Source organism: Mycteria americana, chromosome 11 (assembly GCF_035582795.1).
Source record: "Mycteria americana isolate JAX WOST 10 ecotype Jacksonville Zoo and Gardens chromosome 11, USCA_MyAme_1.0, whole genome shotgun sequence".
Taxonomy (NCBI): Eukaryota; Metazoa; Chordata; class Aves; order Ciconiiformes; family Ciconiidae; genus Mycteria; species Mycteria americana.
Window position 1 is genome coordinate 22,622,982 of NC_134375.1, and position 16,925 is coordinate 22,639,906.

A 16,925-nucleotide genomic window follows, 5' to 3' on the forward strand; every position below is an offset into this window, starting at 1 on the left:
CCCGGAGGAAGCCAACGGGAACCCATCCCCAGGACCACACCACAGGCTCTCAGCATCGTCACGGGGCGGGAAGAGCCAGGCCACAGCACAAGGGGGACTCGGCAAGGGGAGCCCCGAGAGCACAGCCACGCCGTGGCACTGCCAGCCTGCCTGGCACGGCCCCCCCGGAGCCCCTCTGCTGCCCAAATCCAACCCAGGCCCACCACGGCCAAGGCACTCGCCTGTCCCCCCAGCCCAGCCGAGCGAGCACCCACAGCGTCGCTGCTGGGAAAGCACCGGGCTCCTAAACCCTCTGTTCTTAACAGCACTCCCGGCCCTCGTTTGCCGACGAGGAAATTTTCAGGGGGACGCTCTTAGAAACAACTCTCCATCCTCTCCGACCAGCGACGGGGAGGGTCCCACCATCCCCTCTCAATCACCACAAAAACTACGCGCTCGGCTCCCTCAACGGCCGCCGCAGCTCCCCGGGACGCTCGCACCGCCGCAGCAGGCAGAGCCCGCGCCGCTTCCCGACGGAGACTTCAAAGCAACCGCTCCCCTTCCACCGGACCGCAACGACCACCGAGCACGGCCGCCGTCCTCCGGGCGATTTCCAGGACCTCGGCCAAGGCCGCCTGGCCGGCAGCGGCGCGAGGAAGCGGCTTTGGGCCGACCCGGCACCCAAGGGAGCTGCGGACACCCCTCCGCCCCGTGGCAGCGGCACCGAGCTCTGCGAAGGACGCCCGGCAGGATTGCGTCCCCGCGCAGCGCCCGCGAGATGCCGGCAGCCGGCGGTGGCCCCGGCGCGGGGCGGGCGGCACGCAGCTGTCCTTTAAGGCTCTCCGAGTACCACATTTGAGATGTGAACCTCTGAAGTCTTTCTTTTTGCCTTTTTTTTTTTTTTTCTTTTGGACGAGAAAGTGACAAATTAATTTCAAATTTAAAAAAAAAAATAGATAACAGGTCTAAACGAACCTCTAATATTCAACACTTGCAGTTTTTTTGTTTTACGGGTTTTTTTTTTTTTTTCTTCTGTTTCTTAAAAAGATCAACTCAGACTAAAATCTAGCACAGTCATGCAACAGCCCACAGCTTTCAGAAATCCAGCGACAGCTCGGGGTTCGTAGGTTTGGGAAACAATTATTACTTCTTTTTCGAACATAGTTTTGCTGTTGTGGTTGGGTTTTTTGTCGTTGGTTTTTTGTTGGGTTTTTTTTTTTTTTAATCAGCATCTTCTCCTTTCCCTCCTTATTAAAACAAAACAAAACCAAACAAAATTACAACATAATGAGAGATGTGCAGGCTTCAAACGACTGTTCTACGTGGTGAGAAAGGCTTGGAAATTTCTTCCAGACCATTTGGTATCCTTTTTTTTTTTTTTTTTTTTTTTGTAGTTGTTGTTTGTTTTGTTTTAACTGGCTGTGTAAATTCATTTCATATTTATATTGGTTCGATTCTCCTTCAGTTAACTATACAGCACCCCACTGGGGCACGAGAATTAGATTGTAACCACATATATATATATACACACTTTTATTATTTTTTTTTTTTTAATTAAAAACTTCATTATTTCTCCCTCTCCCCGCCTTAACTTGCGATTTAAGGGAACGGACAGAAATCAGCTGGGCTTCTTTCCACTTGGATTTCGACAGCCACCCGCTCCTGGCAGAGTTTGGCCCCGTCTGCCGTGGCCCAGGCAGCGACGGGAGCTCTCGGGACAGAAAAGGAAAGGGTTTTTGCTCATTTTTTTGGAAGTTTTTGGTCACCCGCTGCCATTCGGGGCAGCACTCGGCACCTTTTCATCTCTGGAAAGCACAAACCCGCGAGGATCTGACATTTTGAAGGGGGCGGCCGAGGGAGAGACCTCAGGTTTCCAGCGAACCCCCCGGCAAGGCGGAGGTGGCGGAGGGGAGATGGGGCGACAGCAAGGAGAGAAAGGGGGAGAAAGAAGGAAAAGACAGAGAAAGAAAGGTCAATCTTGGGCGGAAAGTCCTGCACACGTTTGTTTGGGCTTCCCGGGTGGAGAAGCGGGCGACAGCCCCGCGGTGGCCCAGCATCCCGGTCCCTGGTGGGCTGGCGACTCGGCGGGGTTTGCCGGGGGGTCCCGGTCGGGAGACGCGGAGGAGCTGCCTCCCCTGCCCCGGGGATCTGGTCCCTCTCCCTGCATCAGCACAAAAAGATGATGGGGGGTAAATAAAGGGGCTTTGTTAAGGCTGCTCCAGCGCCGGGGGATCTGCCAAAAAAACCCCACCCCCAGGCTGGCTCTCCACGAACCCTCCCGCCAGCCCCCAAGCCCCCGCAGCCGTCCTCATCCCGCATCACCCGGGACAGGCGGGGCGGGCAGCGCTGCCCAGGCCCTCCCGCGGCCCCCGGACCGGGAGAACGGGGACGAGCTCAACAAAACACCGACCATCCCTCAGCGAACCCCAAGGAAAAGAAAAACCAGCCTGGGGATCTCCCTGCCTCTCCGATCGTGACCTCCAGAACCACTCCAGCAGCATTTAAATAAGAGCATCTATTCAGCTAACAAAACTCCCACCTTTTTTTTTTTTTGTTTTTCGATTTTTTTTTTTTTTTCGCACTAAACAACATTCAAATAAAACATGGCACAGGACGTATTTTAAGAAATATCAAAGCTCAGGGATTTCTCCCTTTCCTGCCCACCCCTACTGCCCCCACCCCAAAATCTCCCCAGCATCAGTCCTTTAGCTTATTTTTTAAAACCGTTTTTGTTAGTTTGTTGCAAAAATTTAGAATCTTTTTCTTTTTTCCCCTCCCGTTTTTTGTTATAATTTTTTTGTTTTTCTTTAAATTAAAAATTTCGTTCGTCTCGTGTAAATTGTGCAAATACAGCAGTTAACACTAGTGGCAGAAGGCCAGAGAGAGAGAGAAGGGGGAAGAGACAGAAAAAGAGAGAGGAGGAGGAGGAGAGGGGGCGGACAGCTGGGGGGAAGGAGGGGAGAGCAAGTCAAGTACAGTAAAAATAGGAGCCCACCCACCCTCCCTCCACCGAAGTAACAACAACATCCGAACGCCGTCCTGGAAAGCCCCGTGGTCCCGACCCTCCTTCCCTGCGGGCGCAGGGGCTCTGCCGGGGCAAGGGACGCCCAGCGGGTCCGTGGGGCAGGCGACCCCCTTCTCCCCCGCCCGGCATCGCCTCTCTGCAAGGTCCCCGCTGCATCCCGGTTGGACCGGGGGGGTTTGTGTGTGTGTCAGGGGGTTTTGTCGATGTTGCTGCTGTCGTTGGGATTTGTTTGTTTTGTGGTTTTTGTTTTTTTGTTTTTTGTTTTTTTTTTTTTCTTTTTTCTTTTTTCTTTCCGCTGAAGCGCGAGGTTTCCTCGTTCGTTCGTGGGAAGCGTGCGGAGGCGCAGCGGCTCCCGCGGGTCCGGCCGGCCCCAGCCCCAAAGTCTTCTTCTGCCCGCGGCTGCCGCTGGCCGGCCCTCCCTCCTGCCGCCTCCGCTGCCCGGGATGCTGGCACCGCGCCGCCGCCTTCTCAGCTGCTTAAGGCCATTGTGTCGATCGCCTGCTCCAGCTTACTCCTCAGCCGCTGCCTCCGGGCCTGCTCGTCCTTCTCCAACGCGGCTAAAATCTGGGGGAGAGAAGGGAGAAGAGAGGGTGAGGAGATGCCCTCCCACCCAAAGCGGCTCCTTGTCGCCCGTGGCCCCGCTGGCTCATCGACGGCATCAGCGCGTGGGGACGTGGCCCCGCGGGAAGCGGCGCGCGTTCGTTCCTGTCCCCAACGGGGCCAGGAAAGGGCCAAAGGACACGGCTCCGAGTGCTGCCGCCCCCCAGACACGGCACCCCGGGACCCCCAAGGGGCTGCAGCAACGCCAGGGACCTGCTTCATACTAACGAGAAGCCAACTCGCACGTGGGGAAACGAAGAAAACGAACATCCGTTGTCAAACGGAGAGCGAACCCCAAAACCAAGACGACGACACCTTCCCACCGCGGCCGTGACTCCGACAAGCCTGTAACGTCCCAGGGAAGCAGGGGCTGCGTTTCAGAGTCCGCGATCAAGCCACGACCTGGTTCCACGCGCACAAAAAGATCGAATCCACGAGGTTTCCAGCGGTAAAACCCCGCTCGTCTCTCCCCAGGGTGATGGAGGGGGACACCAGATGGAAGCACCAGCAAGGCCTGCCTCGCTGGGAGCCCTCCGTCCCGTGCGAGGCGTGCACCCACGGACACCCGAGGATGACTTTCCTCCCTTGAAATCCGCTTTCCCTAAATGAGCTCCAGGCCGCGATGACGGGTCGCAGGGTGGAGGGACGGTCCCCCGCCCTGGGCTGGATGCGGCCGTGCCCCCAGGGCCGGGGAAGCGCTGGCAGCAATGGGAGGGTGGAGGATGAGGCTCAGAGGGGGGAGCAGGGAGTAATGAAGTGTAAAAGGAAGGGGCAGTTGCCCTCCCAGCAGCCAGGAGCCTCGTCTGGCTAACATCATGCCAGCAGAGCAGAAAAGCCGATTTAAAAAAACAAACCTGACAGAAATCTCATCTCCTCGGGTGAGCTAGTTGAAAGAGCAAATTTTTTGCAATTAAATATCAAGGCATCCGTCAAAGGGGACTTGATTAACCATTTCATTGGCCGCATAATTGGAAACAAACTGTTGTATAATTAATAGACTTACTAGGAGGCAGGCAAAGTCCATCAGGAGCCCTACAGGTAACTTCTTAATGGGGAATCAGCTCCCTTTGATTAAGAGCTGCCGCAGCGCCGGCGGGTTGCTGTGCCGCATCCACCGCGCTGCCGCGCAGCAGCCTCCGGCCGCCGGCAGGCTCGGGCTCTGCGCCAGGCTTTTTTGGGACAGGACCAGGCTGGTCCCTGCCTGCTGGGGCAGCGGGAGATGCCCGATGGGGAATCTGTTCCTAAAGGAAGGGGGAACGCTGTATCTCGACGCCGGCGTCAGCTGCTGAGGAGGGGAAAACGTGCCAGCAAGAGCCGGGCACGTCTGATTTACCTCCCCTGGCAGCAACGACCACGGGCTGCAGCTGGACTCACGAGAGCTCATAGATTCTGCCACAAAACCTGCTGCCGGGGACACTCCCCCGCCATCCATCTCTGCAGCCGCTGTCGGCCGTCACGCCGCACGCGGAATAAAAATAACTATAGTAACACTCGTGCAGAAATCAAAACCCCGCGTGCCTGAAAGGCGCCTGAGCTGGAACCAAATGAGACGGGTCCGAGAAGTGGAAGAGGAGCCGGTTCCCCGGCCCGCCTCCTCCGCCTCTCCCGATACGACAGCTGTGTACCCTGGGACGCGGAGGTGTCGAGAGATTCCCGACCTGCCCCTGCATTTATTTGCTCCTCTTTCCTTTCAGCCTTACGGAAACAATGCAGTCAAAGGAAAACCTGTGCCGAGCGTAGAGAGAGACCCAGGTTTGTCACCTGCTGTAAGGAGCCAGGACCACTGATTACCAAGATGCAAGTACCCAAATGAAAATTAATTATGATTTTCATTCACAGCCAATGACAGCATATTATTGCACTGAACAACAGGAAAAATTATTCTCTCCCATTTTGCATCAAAGAGGGTGCAATTGGGCTGCATATAATTGTGCTTAATGAATGAAAACAAACAAAGGGAACAGCTGCGATTTATTAATCCCATTACAAATAATAAAAGAAGTTCCTGAGAGCTGTGAACACACTTGTGATGCTCAGGGAGCGGGCGACAGCAAGACACTCAACAGATGTCAGGCTGCCGTTAGTGGGCAAGAAGAGGACCTGTGCCCCTAAAGAGCAGCTCATCAGTGCCGCACGGTCCCCTCCCTGCTCTCGCCCAGGGCTTGGGGGATTTATTTAAGGCTTGGGGGACTTTTAGCCTGGAAGAAGCGAGCACCTGATGATGGCTGAGGGATGATGGGTGCCCCGCAGCAGATCTAGGTCCTCCAGACTGCTCTTCTTCCACTCTTGTGGTAGCCACAGAGCTGTTGTACTATCTGTAAAACCCCAAAAACCCTTCAGGGCCAACTCATCACGCAGAGCTATGGGGGCCTCCTGGATGTGCCATCCCAAGTCATCTGAGGAGCGGCACAGAGCTCCCACCAGCGTGGTCATCAGTTCATGGCCACCAGCTGCACGGGGACCACCCTGCGTCACCTTCCCCATCAGTACATGGCCGCCAGCTGCACGGTGACCACCCTGCGTTGCCTTCCCCATCAGTACATGGCCACCAGCTGCACGGTGACCACCCTGCGTCGCCTTCCCCATCAGTACATGGCCACCAGCTGCACGGTGACCACCCTGCATCGCCTTCCCCATCAATACGTGGCCACCAGCTGCATGGTGACCACCCTGCGTCGCCTTCCCCATCAATACGTGGCCACCAGCTGCATGGTGACCACCCTGCGTCTCCTTCCTCATCAATACATGGCCACCAGCTGCATGGTGACCACCCTGTGTCGCCTTCCCAAGCACCAGTGTTTCCTCCCATCCCTGTAGGCAAGGCAAGCCAGGCCCTCCTCCTCCTCCTCCTCCTCCTCCTGCTGCTCCTCCTCCTCACTCCTGCAAAGCACCCAGCTCCATGGGGATTTTGGCCACCACGGTCCCACCACTGTCCTTAGACCCAAGGGCCAGGTCTGCTACAACCTGCACATGGACTCCCTAAATTCACACCTCAAGGAGGCACTGGGAGATGCCTCCTGGGTTTGCTGCAGGGTACGATGGGGACCCCGCTCCCCATCCCTGCGGGGAGAGGCTGGCTCTGCCGGCTCTCCCGGAGCGAGATGTTCTGGCACTCTGTCATCTAAATAAGCCACCGTTCAAACACAGTCATCAGTCTGCTTTATTGGGACAATAAAACCTATACTATCATGTTATATGTATAGATCCATATTTTACTGTAGTTACATATTTTATTGCTTTAATGAAAAGACGCGGGGTGTGGATTTAAGCAGCGCTTTACGAAGTTAACTTGTATAAATTTCAACAGAGGGGTTTTTAACCATTCTTACTGATGTTCACAAAGCAAGCGCTGAAGAGGCCACCGCATCCTCTAGCATCCCCGGGGAGAGGAGCCAGACGCTGCCCATATATCATACGGCGTTGGTACCACCGCAGCACCGGGCCGGTGGCGGCGGATAGGAGGGGTGGGGAGGCACACCGAGATAATGCCGCAAATTCTGCAGCCCCACCGAGCTCACGTGCCAAATGCGTAAAGAAATAGGTGCTTCCCACATTACTCACTGCAGAAAATAAGGGGAACGAAGCACTGCCTACACCAGTGCCTGGCTCCACGCCTCCCAGACCTTTCCTTCCCCACCAGCCCGAGCGCAGACACGGACTACGCTGCCCTCCCACACTTCACGGGGTGTTTTGCTATAGGAAAAAGCGGAGGACTGCAGAAATGAGGGTAAAGGGACACGGCTCGCAGCCCAGGCTTGAGTCCCCATCGCCGCATCGTACCTCGTCCTTGTACTTGGTGATGTAGGAGTAGATCTCGTGCAGCGCGCTCATACTGTTGAACTGGCTGAGGTGTAACCGCGACTGCTCCGCCAGGTACGCGCTCATGTCCTGGTCACTGATCGCTGGCATTTTAGCAATATCTGCATAATATCTGCAAGGGAGAAACAGAAGAGTGCGTCAGAAACGGGGACGGAGAGAAGGGGATGAGCCCCTGCCGCAACGCGTGCTGAGAACAGCCTCTGGAGAGGCAAGGCGAGAAGCAGCGTGCCTCCGAGCGGTGACGTACCACGATCGCCCGTTACAACACCGCTGCTCATCGAGAGGTCTCCGAGCGCTCTGCAGAGCAGACAGCATCACGAGCAACACGCTGCCGACGGAGCAGCGCCGAGCCCAGCCCAGCCGACCAAGCTGGGGAGCCAGGAGCTGCTGCTCTGAGGGGTTTCCCACCCCCTCCTAAACCACCCATTTTTCCTCCTTCCCATCCCATCGCCATGTTTTGCCACGAAACCGCATCTGCCAGAATCCTCCACGCCTGCAGCAATCCGTAAGGCTTTGCTACCATTCTCCGAAGGTCGCCGTGTCGCTAAAGCCAACGATGCCCCTTTGCATTCAATTAAGCGCTTGGTGCGTGAACACAAGACAAGGTCACATCCAGCCCCTGCAGTGATACACGCCCGCGGGGTTACGTCCTCCGCAGCAACAGGCGTTCAACGCGGCCTACAGCTGCCGCTGGCCATGCTCAGAAGTTACCGCTCACCAAAAACCTCGAGAAGCTTTCGTTTTCAGTGAAAACCGAGGTTCTGCAGACACATCTGTGAACTCAAAGGATCCTGGGCAGCAGAGGAGGTAGCTGATGTCTTAGGACACGCCTGGGTCAAATGACTTGGTGCTTTCCTGCCTTCCTTGTGCCTCTCTGATGGTTGCTACCAGCACGATACTCCCGTACATTTTGTAGAACACCTTAAGATTCGTAGTCCCATCCCACAGCTGCCTCGTTGATACGTTCAGCAAATACAGAGAAACCCCCCCACAGCTTACTTTGTCCAGAATCGTAGCGGAAAACCAGAATATCCTGTTTCATGAAAACCCAGGAGGATCAAAGCCTCAGTGTCCCACCGCAGCAGGAGGGTTACAGGTTACACCAAGTGGATGCACCAGCAGACTGGCCACTGAGGTCCTTTTGGAAACCAGGGTTGCGTCCACAGGCTTCTGTTAAAAAAGAAACCCTACCCACAGCAAATGAGCCCTGGCCGCTCCCACCACCTGGAAATCCAGAGTGCCAGTCTCTTCCAGGTTTGCTTTACTCCTCATGACTCCTCAAACTACTCAGTGAAGTTTCTGGTACAGTGATTAGCATCATTAGCATCATCAGCCAAACGCCGAGGCGGAACACGGCTGAAGCACTTGGATAGGAGCAGATGGCAGCAAGACCACTTGAGGAGATGAATACGAGGATCCACTCCATCCCACGGCGCTGAACTCAGCTAGTGATAAAATACTTGGGCAGTTTTTACAAGGAGGCTCATTCACACCCAGAAAGTGATGTGAGACTTCCCAGACGCTGCCAAGAGAGCAGGGGTCTGAGGGGAGGACCTCTGGCTAAACCAGGCAGCAAGAGATCTGCTACGCCGCGAGAGAAAGCACCCCAGAGTGATGTCTCCTAAAGCTGACATTACTTCTACCTGTGCTGAGGAATAATTAGGGACAATATGCCCAATGTTCTCCGTTCCAGCCAGCTTTGATTAGCAAAGAAGGTGGGGGTCGGTCTCTTCTCCCAGGTAACAAGTGATAGGACGAGAGGAAATGGCCTCAAGTTGCGCCAGGGGAGGTTTAGACTGGATGTGAGGAAGTTTTTCTTCACCAAAAGGGTTATCAAGCACTGGAACAGGCTGCCCAGGGAAGGGGTTGAGTCGCCATCCCTGGAGGTGTTTAAAGGACGTTGGGATGAGGTGCTTAGGGACATGGTGTAGTGGTGGGCTTGGCAGTGTTAGGTTTACGGTTGGACTCGATGATCTTAAAGGTCTTTTCCAACCTATACGATTCTGTGATTCTGTGACTCTGTGAAAACCCATAGAGATCCTCCTGGCCACCCTTTAACCCCGTAGGTGAAGGCCCCTGTGGGGAGGGACTCGTGGGAGATGAACGTACAAGGGAGAGCTGCTGAAGAAGAAAGCTTTCGTGGCTGCCACCACAAGATGTCCAGGTAACATGCAGCAGTTTTACGTCCCGGGTTTTACTGTGACACACAGGATGGCAGGAAACCATCATTTTTCAATCCAAGTGTGCATGGCTCGTGTGGACCAAGATCCCAGGCACACCTACCGTTTCCAGAGGACACCTACCACAGCCATGACCCCAGGCTTGGGCTTCCCCAGGCTCCCCACCTCCAAGCCCTTTCCCATGCTATTCCTGCCTCAGACTGGCAGGATGCCCTTTTTTCAGCTGATGCCTGAACCAAGGCAGCAGACAGACCCGCTGTTGGGACTAGCAGTCCCACTCGGCCACCCACGCATCGCTCCCATCCTGCCTCTGCAAAGCTTTGCGACGATAACCATGCCAAAAGCCAGAAATGCCGATTACGTCGTAAATCCCCGCAGCAGAGGAGCGGCGGGAGACGCAGTCGCACCCTGCTCGGGGCAGCTCTGCCCCCCGCTCGGCTGCCTCTGGGACCGTACCGGTGGCAAGCGATGGCAGGAGCATCTGTCACCATTGAGATCTCCCACCTCCTGCCCAGGGACACAGCACGTCTAGAGCAATGTTTCGCTCCGGAATGGTTTTACACCTTTTTTTCTCTGGGCACACACGGAGCTGAATATTTTTGTCGTAGAGATGGCAAGGTCAGAGAAATTCACCTTAGGAAGTTTGTGATGTTCCTACAGGACCCCACTCCAAAGCCCCCTCCAAAGAACCTGCTCCTATTACAATGCAGCTCATCTCTCACCTCAGCCCTCGTATTTCAGGGGCATCTTTTCTTCTGATCCAAGCCCTAGCTTCCTCGAGGGAAGAAGCTTGTCTCTGTACCTGCCTGCAAAGCACCAGGCATGCCAACGGTGTGACAAAAATAACCGTGTACGAGCGAGTACTCAAAGGATGATTTGGGCTACAAAGTCCCACGCTTGCAAACTAGAGAATACGATGCTTATTGCTGCCTGGACATCTTTTATTTGGTTCATTCTGTGTCCGGTCTAGGTGCTGAAAAAGGGAAGGGTCCTCAGTTAAATAAAAGGGAACATGATCTATAGCACAGCATATCAACACAAGGGGAAGGTTGCATCAGCAACCCAAAATCTGCCATTTTTTAAGCTTGATGAAGTCCTGCTTTGCCACACAGCAACATTTTAACAGCAGCTCTATTTGGAGGGCTTTGGAGGACATCTCCTAGGTTTCTCTCCCAAAAGGATAGAGCTAAACACAGCATTATGCCTGAGCGCATCAATTTGCAATCAGTAGCATTCAAACCCTGACCCTTTAACACTGCATTAATTCAGCAGGACAGAAGGATGTTTCTCATCAGCTAACAGGGAAGGTGGAGGGTGTCGGAAGGAGTCAGGGGACCTGCTCCTCTCCCTGCTCCTCGGCCCAGCGACAGCAGCCCGAGCGCTGCCTCAGAGCACGTGTTCTCATCAGGGTCCCAGGTGAGATGTACAGATGGATGAGAGACGGGAAATGGTAATTTTCAACCATTTCAGCAGAACGTGCATATATTGTCATGGTACAAAAAAGGCACTTCTCCAGTCCAAGGCTGACTTCTCACTGCTCTTCGAAAGCAATCCAGGGAGGTGTCAGCAATTCCCTGGCACGGACCAAGTTTTTACAACAGAAAACGTCAGACAACCTAAAAGTGAAGGTTGCTCTTAGCACCCCTTAAGCAAGTCATAAACGGCTCTGTCAAACAGTCACTGCAAACTCATTCCAGGAGACAAACACGAGAAAGCATCATCTCCCAAACGAGAGGATCACCTTCCACAAGCGTTAATACGATCCCTCTTCAGACAGCTGCCAAGAGGAGTCCTACCAACGACCCAGGTCCCCACACCCACGTACGGCCACTGGAAGTCCTCCCGGTGACGCGAGGAGCTCTTGCCAAGTCTACTCACCTTTCTACCCAGCTCTTGTAGTTGGGGATGTCCTTGGCGTACAGTAGTTTGTTGGAGGGAGAGTCTTTTCCTAGCTTGTGCTCAGAAGTTGAGCAGGAGTCCATGAATGTCTGAGCCACCACGGATAGGCAGGCATCAGTAATACTGTTCTTGTGAATGTCGAACACAAACTGGGGGTTCTTAATCACATTCACCCAAAAACGTAGAGGTAGACTGAGGGAAGAAGGAAACAGGAGTCAGCACCTGAACCGAGTTCTACACGGCAGCCAGCGCACACGCGTTTCCAGTTGCGGAGAAGGAGCTCCTCGTGACCCAGAATTGGGCAGGATGCTTCTCCCGGCGCCGCAGGAATGCAAACAACCTGGGGTAACTGGCTGTTCCCCGCTGCCCCATTGCAATACCACCTCCTCTGCCCACCCCAGCATGGCCACAGCTCTCCGTGGAGAAACTCCTCAGCACTGCCAACATCTCCAAAGGTAAAGCAGGGCAGCGCAGATCTGCGGGTTCTCCAAGGATCCACTCGTACCGCAGAGCCCTTGCTGAGCCCACGGGTCAAACCAGGCACGGTCCCCTTCTCTCGCATCAATAAGCCCGTCTACGGTGCCGCGCGGCATTTCATACATCTCTCGTGCCGGAGGAGGGGGTTCACTGGATTCCTCAAGGGACTCATTAATACATTTAACACCAGAGGAGAATTTAGGCAGCCTCAGATGCTGGAAATAAAGCGCTCAACTGTAGAGGCAGCGGGTCTCCTGGCCAGCCACCGACTGGACGTTTGCTGCGTACCGACAGAGGTGCCACTCTCCATGGCTCCATTGCCCAATCCCGCTGCCCCTCTCCTCTCCCGGGAGCATCTCAGGGTCTCGCCCCATCAGAAAGCCTCTCCGCTCTGTCATCCCTCAGCACCGACACCCAGCGAATGCTTTTATCTTAGACAAAACACACTTCATTCCCCAGGACTTTCCTAATGAGGGTACCGGGTGCATGTACATATTTCATTTGTGAAGGGAATGGCCTCGAGAAATTAGCTCCACACATCGAATTAGCGCCCAGAGATAAGCACAGTCATTAGTATGCAGGAGCCTGCATGCCCAGCCCCTGCGGAGCGGGGCTTTTTTTTCCTCCCTTGCCTTTCACTCCTTCTTTTAATATAGAAAGCGGAGTTATAAATCAGTTCCAAGCACTTCCACGCTCTCACATCTCCATTTAAAAATGTTTCTTTTCCTGCCCTGCTAATTGCCAACAGTTACTGAACTATACAAAAGCAATTTGGCTGCCATTTAACAAATGCCAGACACGGGAATGTACGTACCCGTCTCCAGTAACGGCAAGATCAGAGAGATGAAATCAGTGAGGCAGCAGAAAAGAAAAATGCTGAGGGGGGCTGCGGAGCAGGAGCCGACGCCTGCTCGGGCCCTGGCCCCAGCACGGCACTTTCGGAGGTCTCATCAGCCGCTCCACCCCACTTTTCAGGAGCGATTAGCAGAGCCGCTAGACTGGCTCTGCGGGCGAGGTTAGGGAGGATGCGTACACGGCTTTACGCTGGCTTTGTTGGAGCACGCTTGGCTGAGCGACAGGAGGGAGCGCGGAAACACCTTTAGGACAGTCAAGATGAGAATTGGGGCTGGCATCTCCGGAGGAGCCCGGAGGATGGAGAAGCCTGAGCTGCCTTTGCTCAAGGTGAGATGGGAACAGAGCCGCTGTGGTCCCCGGCCGACTGCAGCCGTCAGGGGGAGTGTGGTGCCTGGGATTTGGGGATGGAAGGGCTGAGGGAGCATTGCATTCCTGGGATTTTTTCTGCTGCAGGAAGGCACGCAAGGGATTTACCCACACCCGAAATACAGAGATATGGGCCTCTCTTGTCCTGGATCATTTCCAGGGACATACTTCTGCTCCCTGTGGGAGAGGTTGGAAGTATCGTGAGCCGCGATATCATTAGCTCTCCCCGCCTCCCCGTCCCGCTGCCCCTCTCCATTACCAGTTACTCTTCCAGGTGTGCCTGACATCGTAATCATTGATCTGATGCTTATCAGCTTGTTCATCCAGGAAATCAAACATGTATTTGATGGCGAGGGGCAGCGCGCTCCCACGATGTGCTGTGCTGAAGATGGTCTCAAACAGGTCATCCACGAATTTCTGCAGGGTGCCCTGAAGAGGAGAAAGAGAAGGGTGGCTCAGCAACGCCCAGTGCCAGCAGAGAGATGAGCCTTTAACTAAAGGTCAGCCTTTAAACCAATTTCCCTTCTATTCCTACCACCTGGAAGAGAAGCACAAGTACAGTCTGTGGAACCCTACTGGTTCTCAGTGGTTTATACTGGGAAACAGACACTGCAGGGATGAGGTATCTCCTTCACTGCATGATCTGGCACGCTAAAAGCATACAAATAAAAACACCACATAGAGCAAAAACCAAGTGAACGTATGTCATATCATGGTCTTTTTTGGGTCCCACTAAGGTACACAAGACCTGATGACAGACGTCGCTGAACAAGCCCCCGTCCCACCAGGCAGGGAGCCAAGTCACAGGAGAAAGGGCTGAGCCCAGTCCCTGCAATCCTGAGCCAGCACCTTCAGCACAGCCCTCCGCTCCTCTCTAGGGCAGCTCAGACACACAGCACCCGCTCGGCACTAGAGACGGTTTTGTATGTGCTGAGGGAAGGGGAACCTGCTGCGATGCCAAATGCCCCGGGTAATTACCCTTCCCACATCGCTGATTTTGCAGCTTTATCCCAAACACCAAAGGGGATGAGGCGCCTGCCCCAGGGCATCTCTGCTTTGCAGTCCAGCAGCTGCTCAAGGATACAGGGAACAGTAAAAACACCAAAGGGTGCAAAAAACAAATAGGAAAATCCACTCAAGGGATAGTCACTGAGGGTTTTGATGCAGAAAAACAACACCTCCAGCTCAGGAAAGAGATCAAGAGAGCAGCTCCTCCTGTGCTGAAGCAGAAGGCTAATAAAAAAGCAGTGCTTACCACTTTTGGACAGCCCAAATCGCTACCCTTCCCCACGCAGGTTTACAAAGCCAGGCGGCAGCTCTGTGTCTCTGGGCCGTACCTTGGTGGCTAACAGGCGCGTCAGGTAGATCTCGGAGACCATCTTGCTGCCCCGGTCGCCCTCCCGCTGGTCCATGTGGTCGTGGTTTTTCACCAGGTGCCAGAGCTTGGTGCCGCTCTCCAGGTCGGGGGTGATCATGGGGGTCCGCGAGCGCAGGCTGTCAGGGCTGCTGGCTGTCCGCAGCATGCTCTCTGCAAGCACCGAGCAGAGGGGGATGCTCGTACCCTGCCCACCTCCGCCTCGCCGCCAGCCCCTCCGTCCCCCTTTCCCTCCACTGTGGCTTCAGGGCACATCACGGCCGTGAAACGGGAGCTTTGGGATCCAGCCTCTGCAGTCACCGTGGACCGGGAGCTCTGCTGGGACCGTCCTCGCAGCCTGCCAGGCTACGTTCAAGCCTGGCCGATGTACAGGAGCCAGGACCAGCGTGGAAGGGTTCCTGCAGAGGGCTGTCCTGCTCCCAGCACGCAGGTACCAGGATCACAGATGCCTCCTGTGTCAGTCTGAGCAGACCACACCATTCCCTTCCAAACCACGGCTGAAGTACACTTGCCAGCATGTTCGCCGGAGTCCTCAGCCCTGCTCATTTAAGTGCAAAGTGCCTCTGTGCCTATTTTAATTAGATTTCAGGGGAATAAAAGGGAGGAGATCCCTTAGCAGCAGCCATCTGACACGTGTCTTTCTCCCCCGAGTCTGACACGTTGCAAAGCGAGATGGCTCTGAGGGCATCTGCTCCCTCTCCAACACCAGAATAAATAGCGTGGTGCAGGAGAGCTGGGGGTCGGGAGGACCTTGTTCACGTGAGCCACAGTTACAATCACCTGCCCTGTGCCTTGGTCTGCAAGCCCAGCCCAGTGCTGCCTCCCCTGCCAGCACAGCGGAGGATGGCCCCACACGCTCACCGTATCTGCTGAGGGACTTGGTGAAGGTGGAGGAGTTGGAGATGTTGTACGCCGAGTTCTGCTTGGGCACCAGGGCTACCGAGGAGCCGTCCGTCACCTGGGGGCAGAGATGGCGTGAGCAGGCTGCGATACCGGAGAGGCACAGGAGGAACAGCCCCGCAGCAGGGAGAAACCAGCCCCGGAGGGATAAAGCTACACTGCACCCCACCCCAGGGACACCTCCAGCAAAGGAGACCTACGTATCTACCTCTGTGACGGCTTGGGGAAGGGGTCAGAACAAGAACACCCCAGGAACCTTGGCATGAAAATGGCAAAGTAAGGTCAGAGCGGGAAACAGCCTCTGTGAGTCCTGGAGATGCCCCGTTTAGTGCTTCCTTGAACGGAAGGACCATAAACACGGGGCTCAGGCAGGAAAGTGACTGCAGACCTCCTGGCCATGGCCCTGCCTGAGCAGCACAGTCTGGAGAGCTGAGCCCAGGCCCTGGCCAAGCCGAGGAGGGAGAAGAGATGCTCAAGCACAAAGCAGCTGGTGACTGCTCGCTGCTCCCCACCACGGACAGCCTTACCTGGTAGTGGGCCAGGGTGTTTAGCCTCTTCCAGTCATTGTCGATCTTCGTGGTGACATCTTCGTCCTGCAGTATGATCCGGGCCATCCTGCCCTGCCGCCACTCTGTCCCCATGAGGGAGAAGGGCTCATGGTTAGGGTGCGATAGGAGCACAAAGCCGAGGCGAGGGTAGGAGCACGGTCTGGGCATCAACAAAAAGAGCCCTCCCACCACCTTCTGAACCCCAGGACTGATGACTATCAATACGGTGTTGGGCAAAAGCTGTTTCTAAGTACTCAAGGAAAGACAGCATCGATTTGACCCTGGCGACTGTTTCCTTTGCTCTTCTCCTCTTCATTCTCCCGCCCACCCTTTAAGAACAGGACTATTAACACTGTTCTCAACCATTGCTGGCCTCCTTCCACCTCAGCCACCTCAAGCCTGCAATCCAGACCACAGCCAGAGCCGAGGAGGCTCCTCTCCCCATAGTCTCTACTGGCAGGACCCACACTCTCATGCCAGGGTCCCCGCACACAGTCAGTGCCACCAGCACAGCAAAAGTAGACTGGACAAGCACAAATGCTCCGGTCCTGCCAGGTCCCCTCTCCCGTAGAAGATGGGGATTTTCCTGCCTTGAACAGGTTTTTTGGCACTTCTGCTCCTCGTCACATCCCTGCTCTCCACAGGGAAGTGCTTGGCCTCTCTCTTACCCAGGTCCATGTCTCCAGCTTTGGGTCGCTGGGAATAGGGCACCCCTTTGTAGACAGCATCCAGCAGCTTCTCCTTCACCTGCGTGATGGTGTCGCAGTTCAGCACCTTGACAGGGATCTCCGGGGCGTTCTCGTTCTCAGGGTTCACGCAGTTGAGGGTCTACACAGCACGGGGGGGCAGAAAGACTCGGGTGAGAGGGTGCGATGCACTGGCTGCACAGGCAGGTCCAAGGA

At 55.1% G+C, this 16,925-nt stretch overlaps 1 protein-coding gene across 1 annotated transcript in view; it reads right to left on the minus strand.

Annotated features, from left to right (window-relative positions):
• Positions 1-1,175: 1,175 nt before the first annotated feature.
• PLXNA1 (plexin A1) overlaps positions 1,176-16,925 on the minus strand; it is a 124,546-nt gene continuing 108,796 nt past the window's right edge. The window contains exons 25-32 of the mRNA XM_075514506.1: positions 16,692-16,851; positions 16,003-16,106; positions 15,437-15,533; positions 14,538-14,728; positions 13,460-13,629; positions 11,482-11,694; positions 7,385-7,535; positions 1,176-3,568 (exon numbers count right to left, since the gene is read on the minus strand). Coding sequence (XP_075370621.1) covers positions 3,473-3,568; positions 7,385-7,535; positions 11,482-11,694; positions 13,460-13,629; positions 14,538-14,728; positions 15,437-15,533; positions 16,003-16,106; positions 16,692-16,851 — 1,182 coding nt within the window. The 3' untranslated portion in view covers positions 1,176-3,472. The remainder of the gene's footprint in view (positions 3,569-7,384; positions 7,536-11,481; positions 11,695-13,459; positions 13,630-14,537; positions 14,729-15,436; positions 15,534-16,002; positions 16,107-16,691; positions 16,852-16,925) is intronic.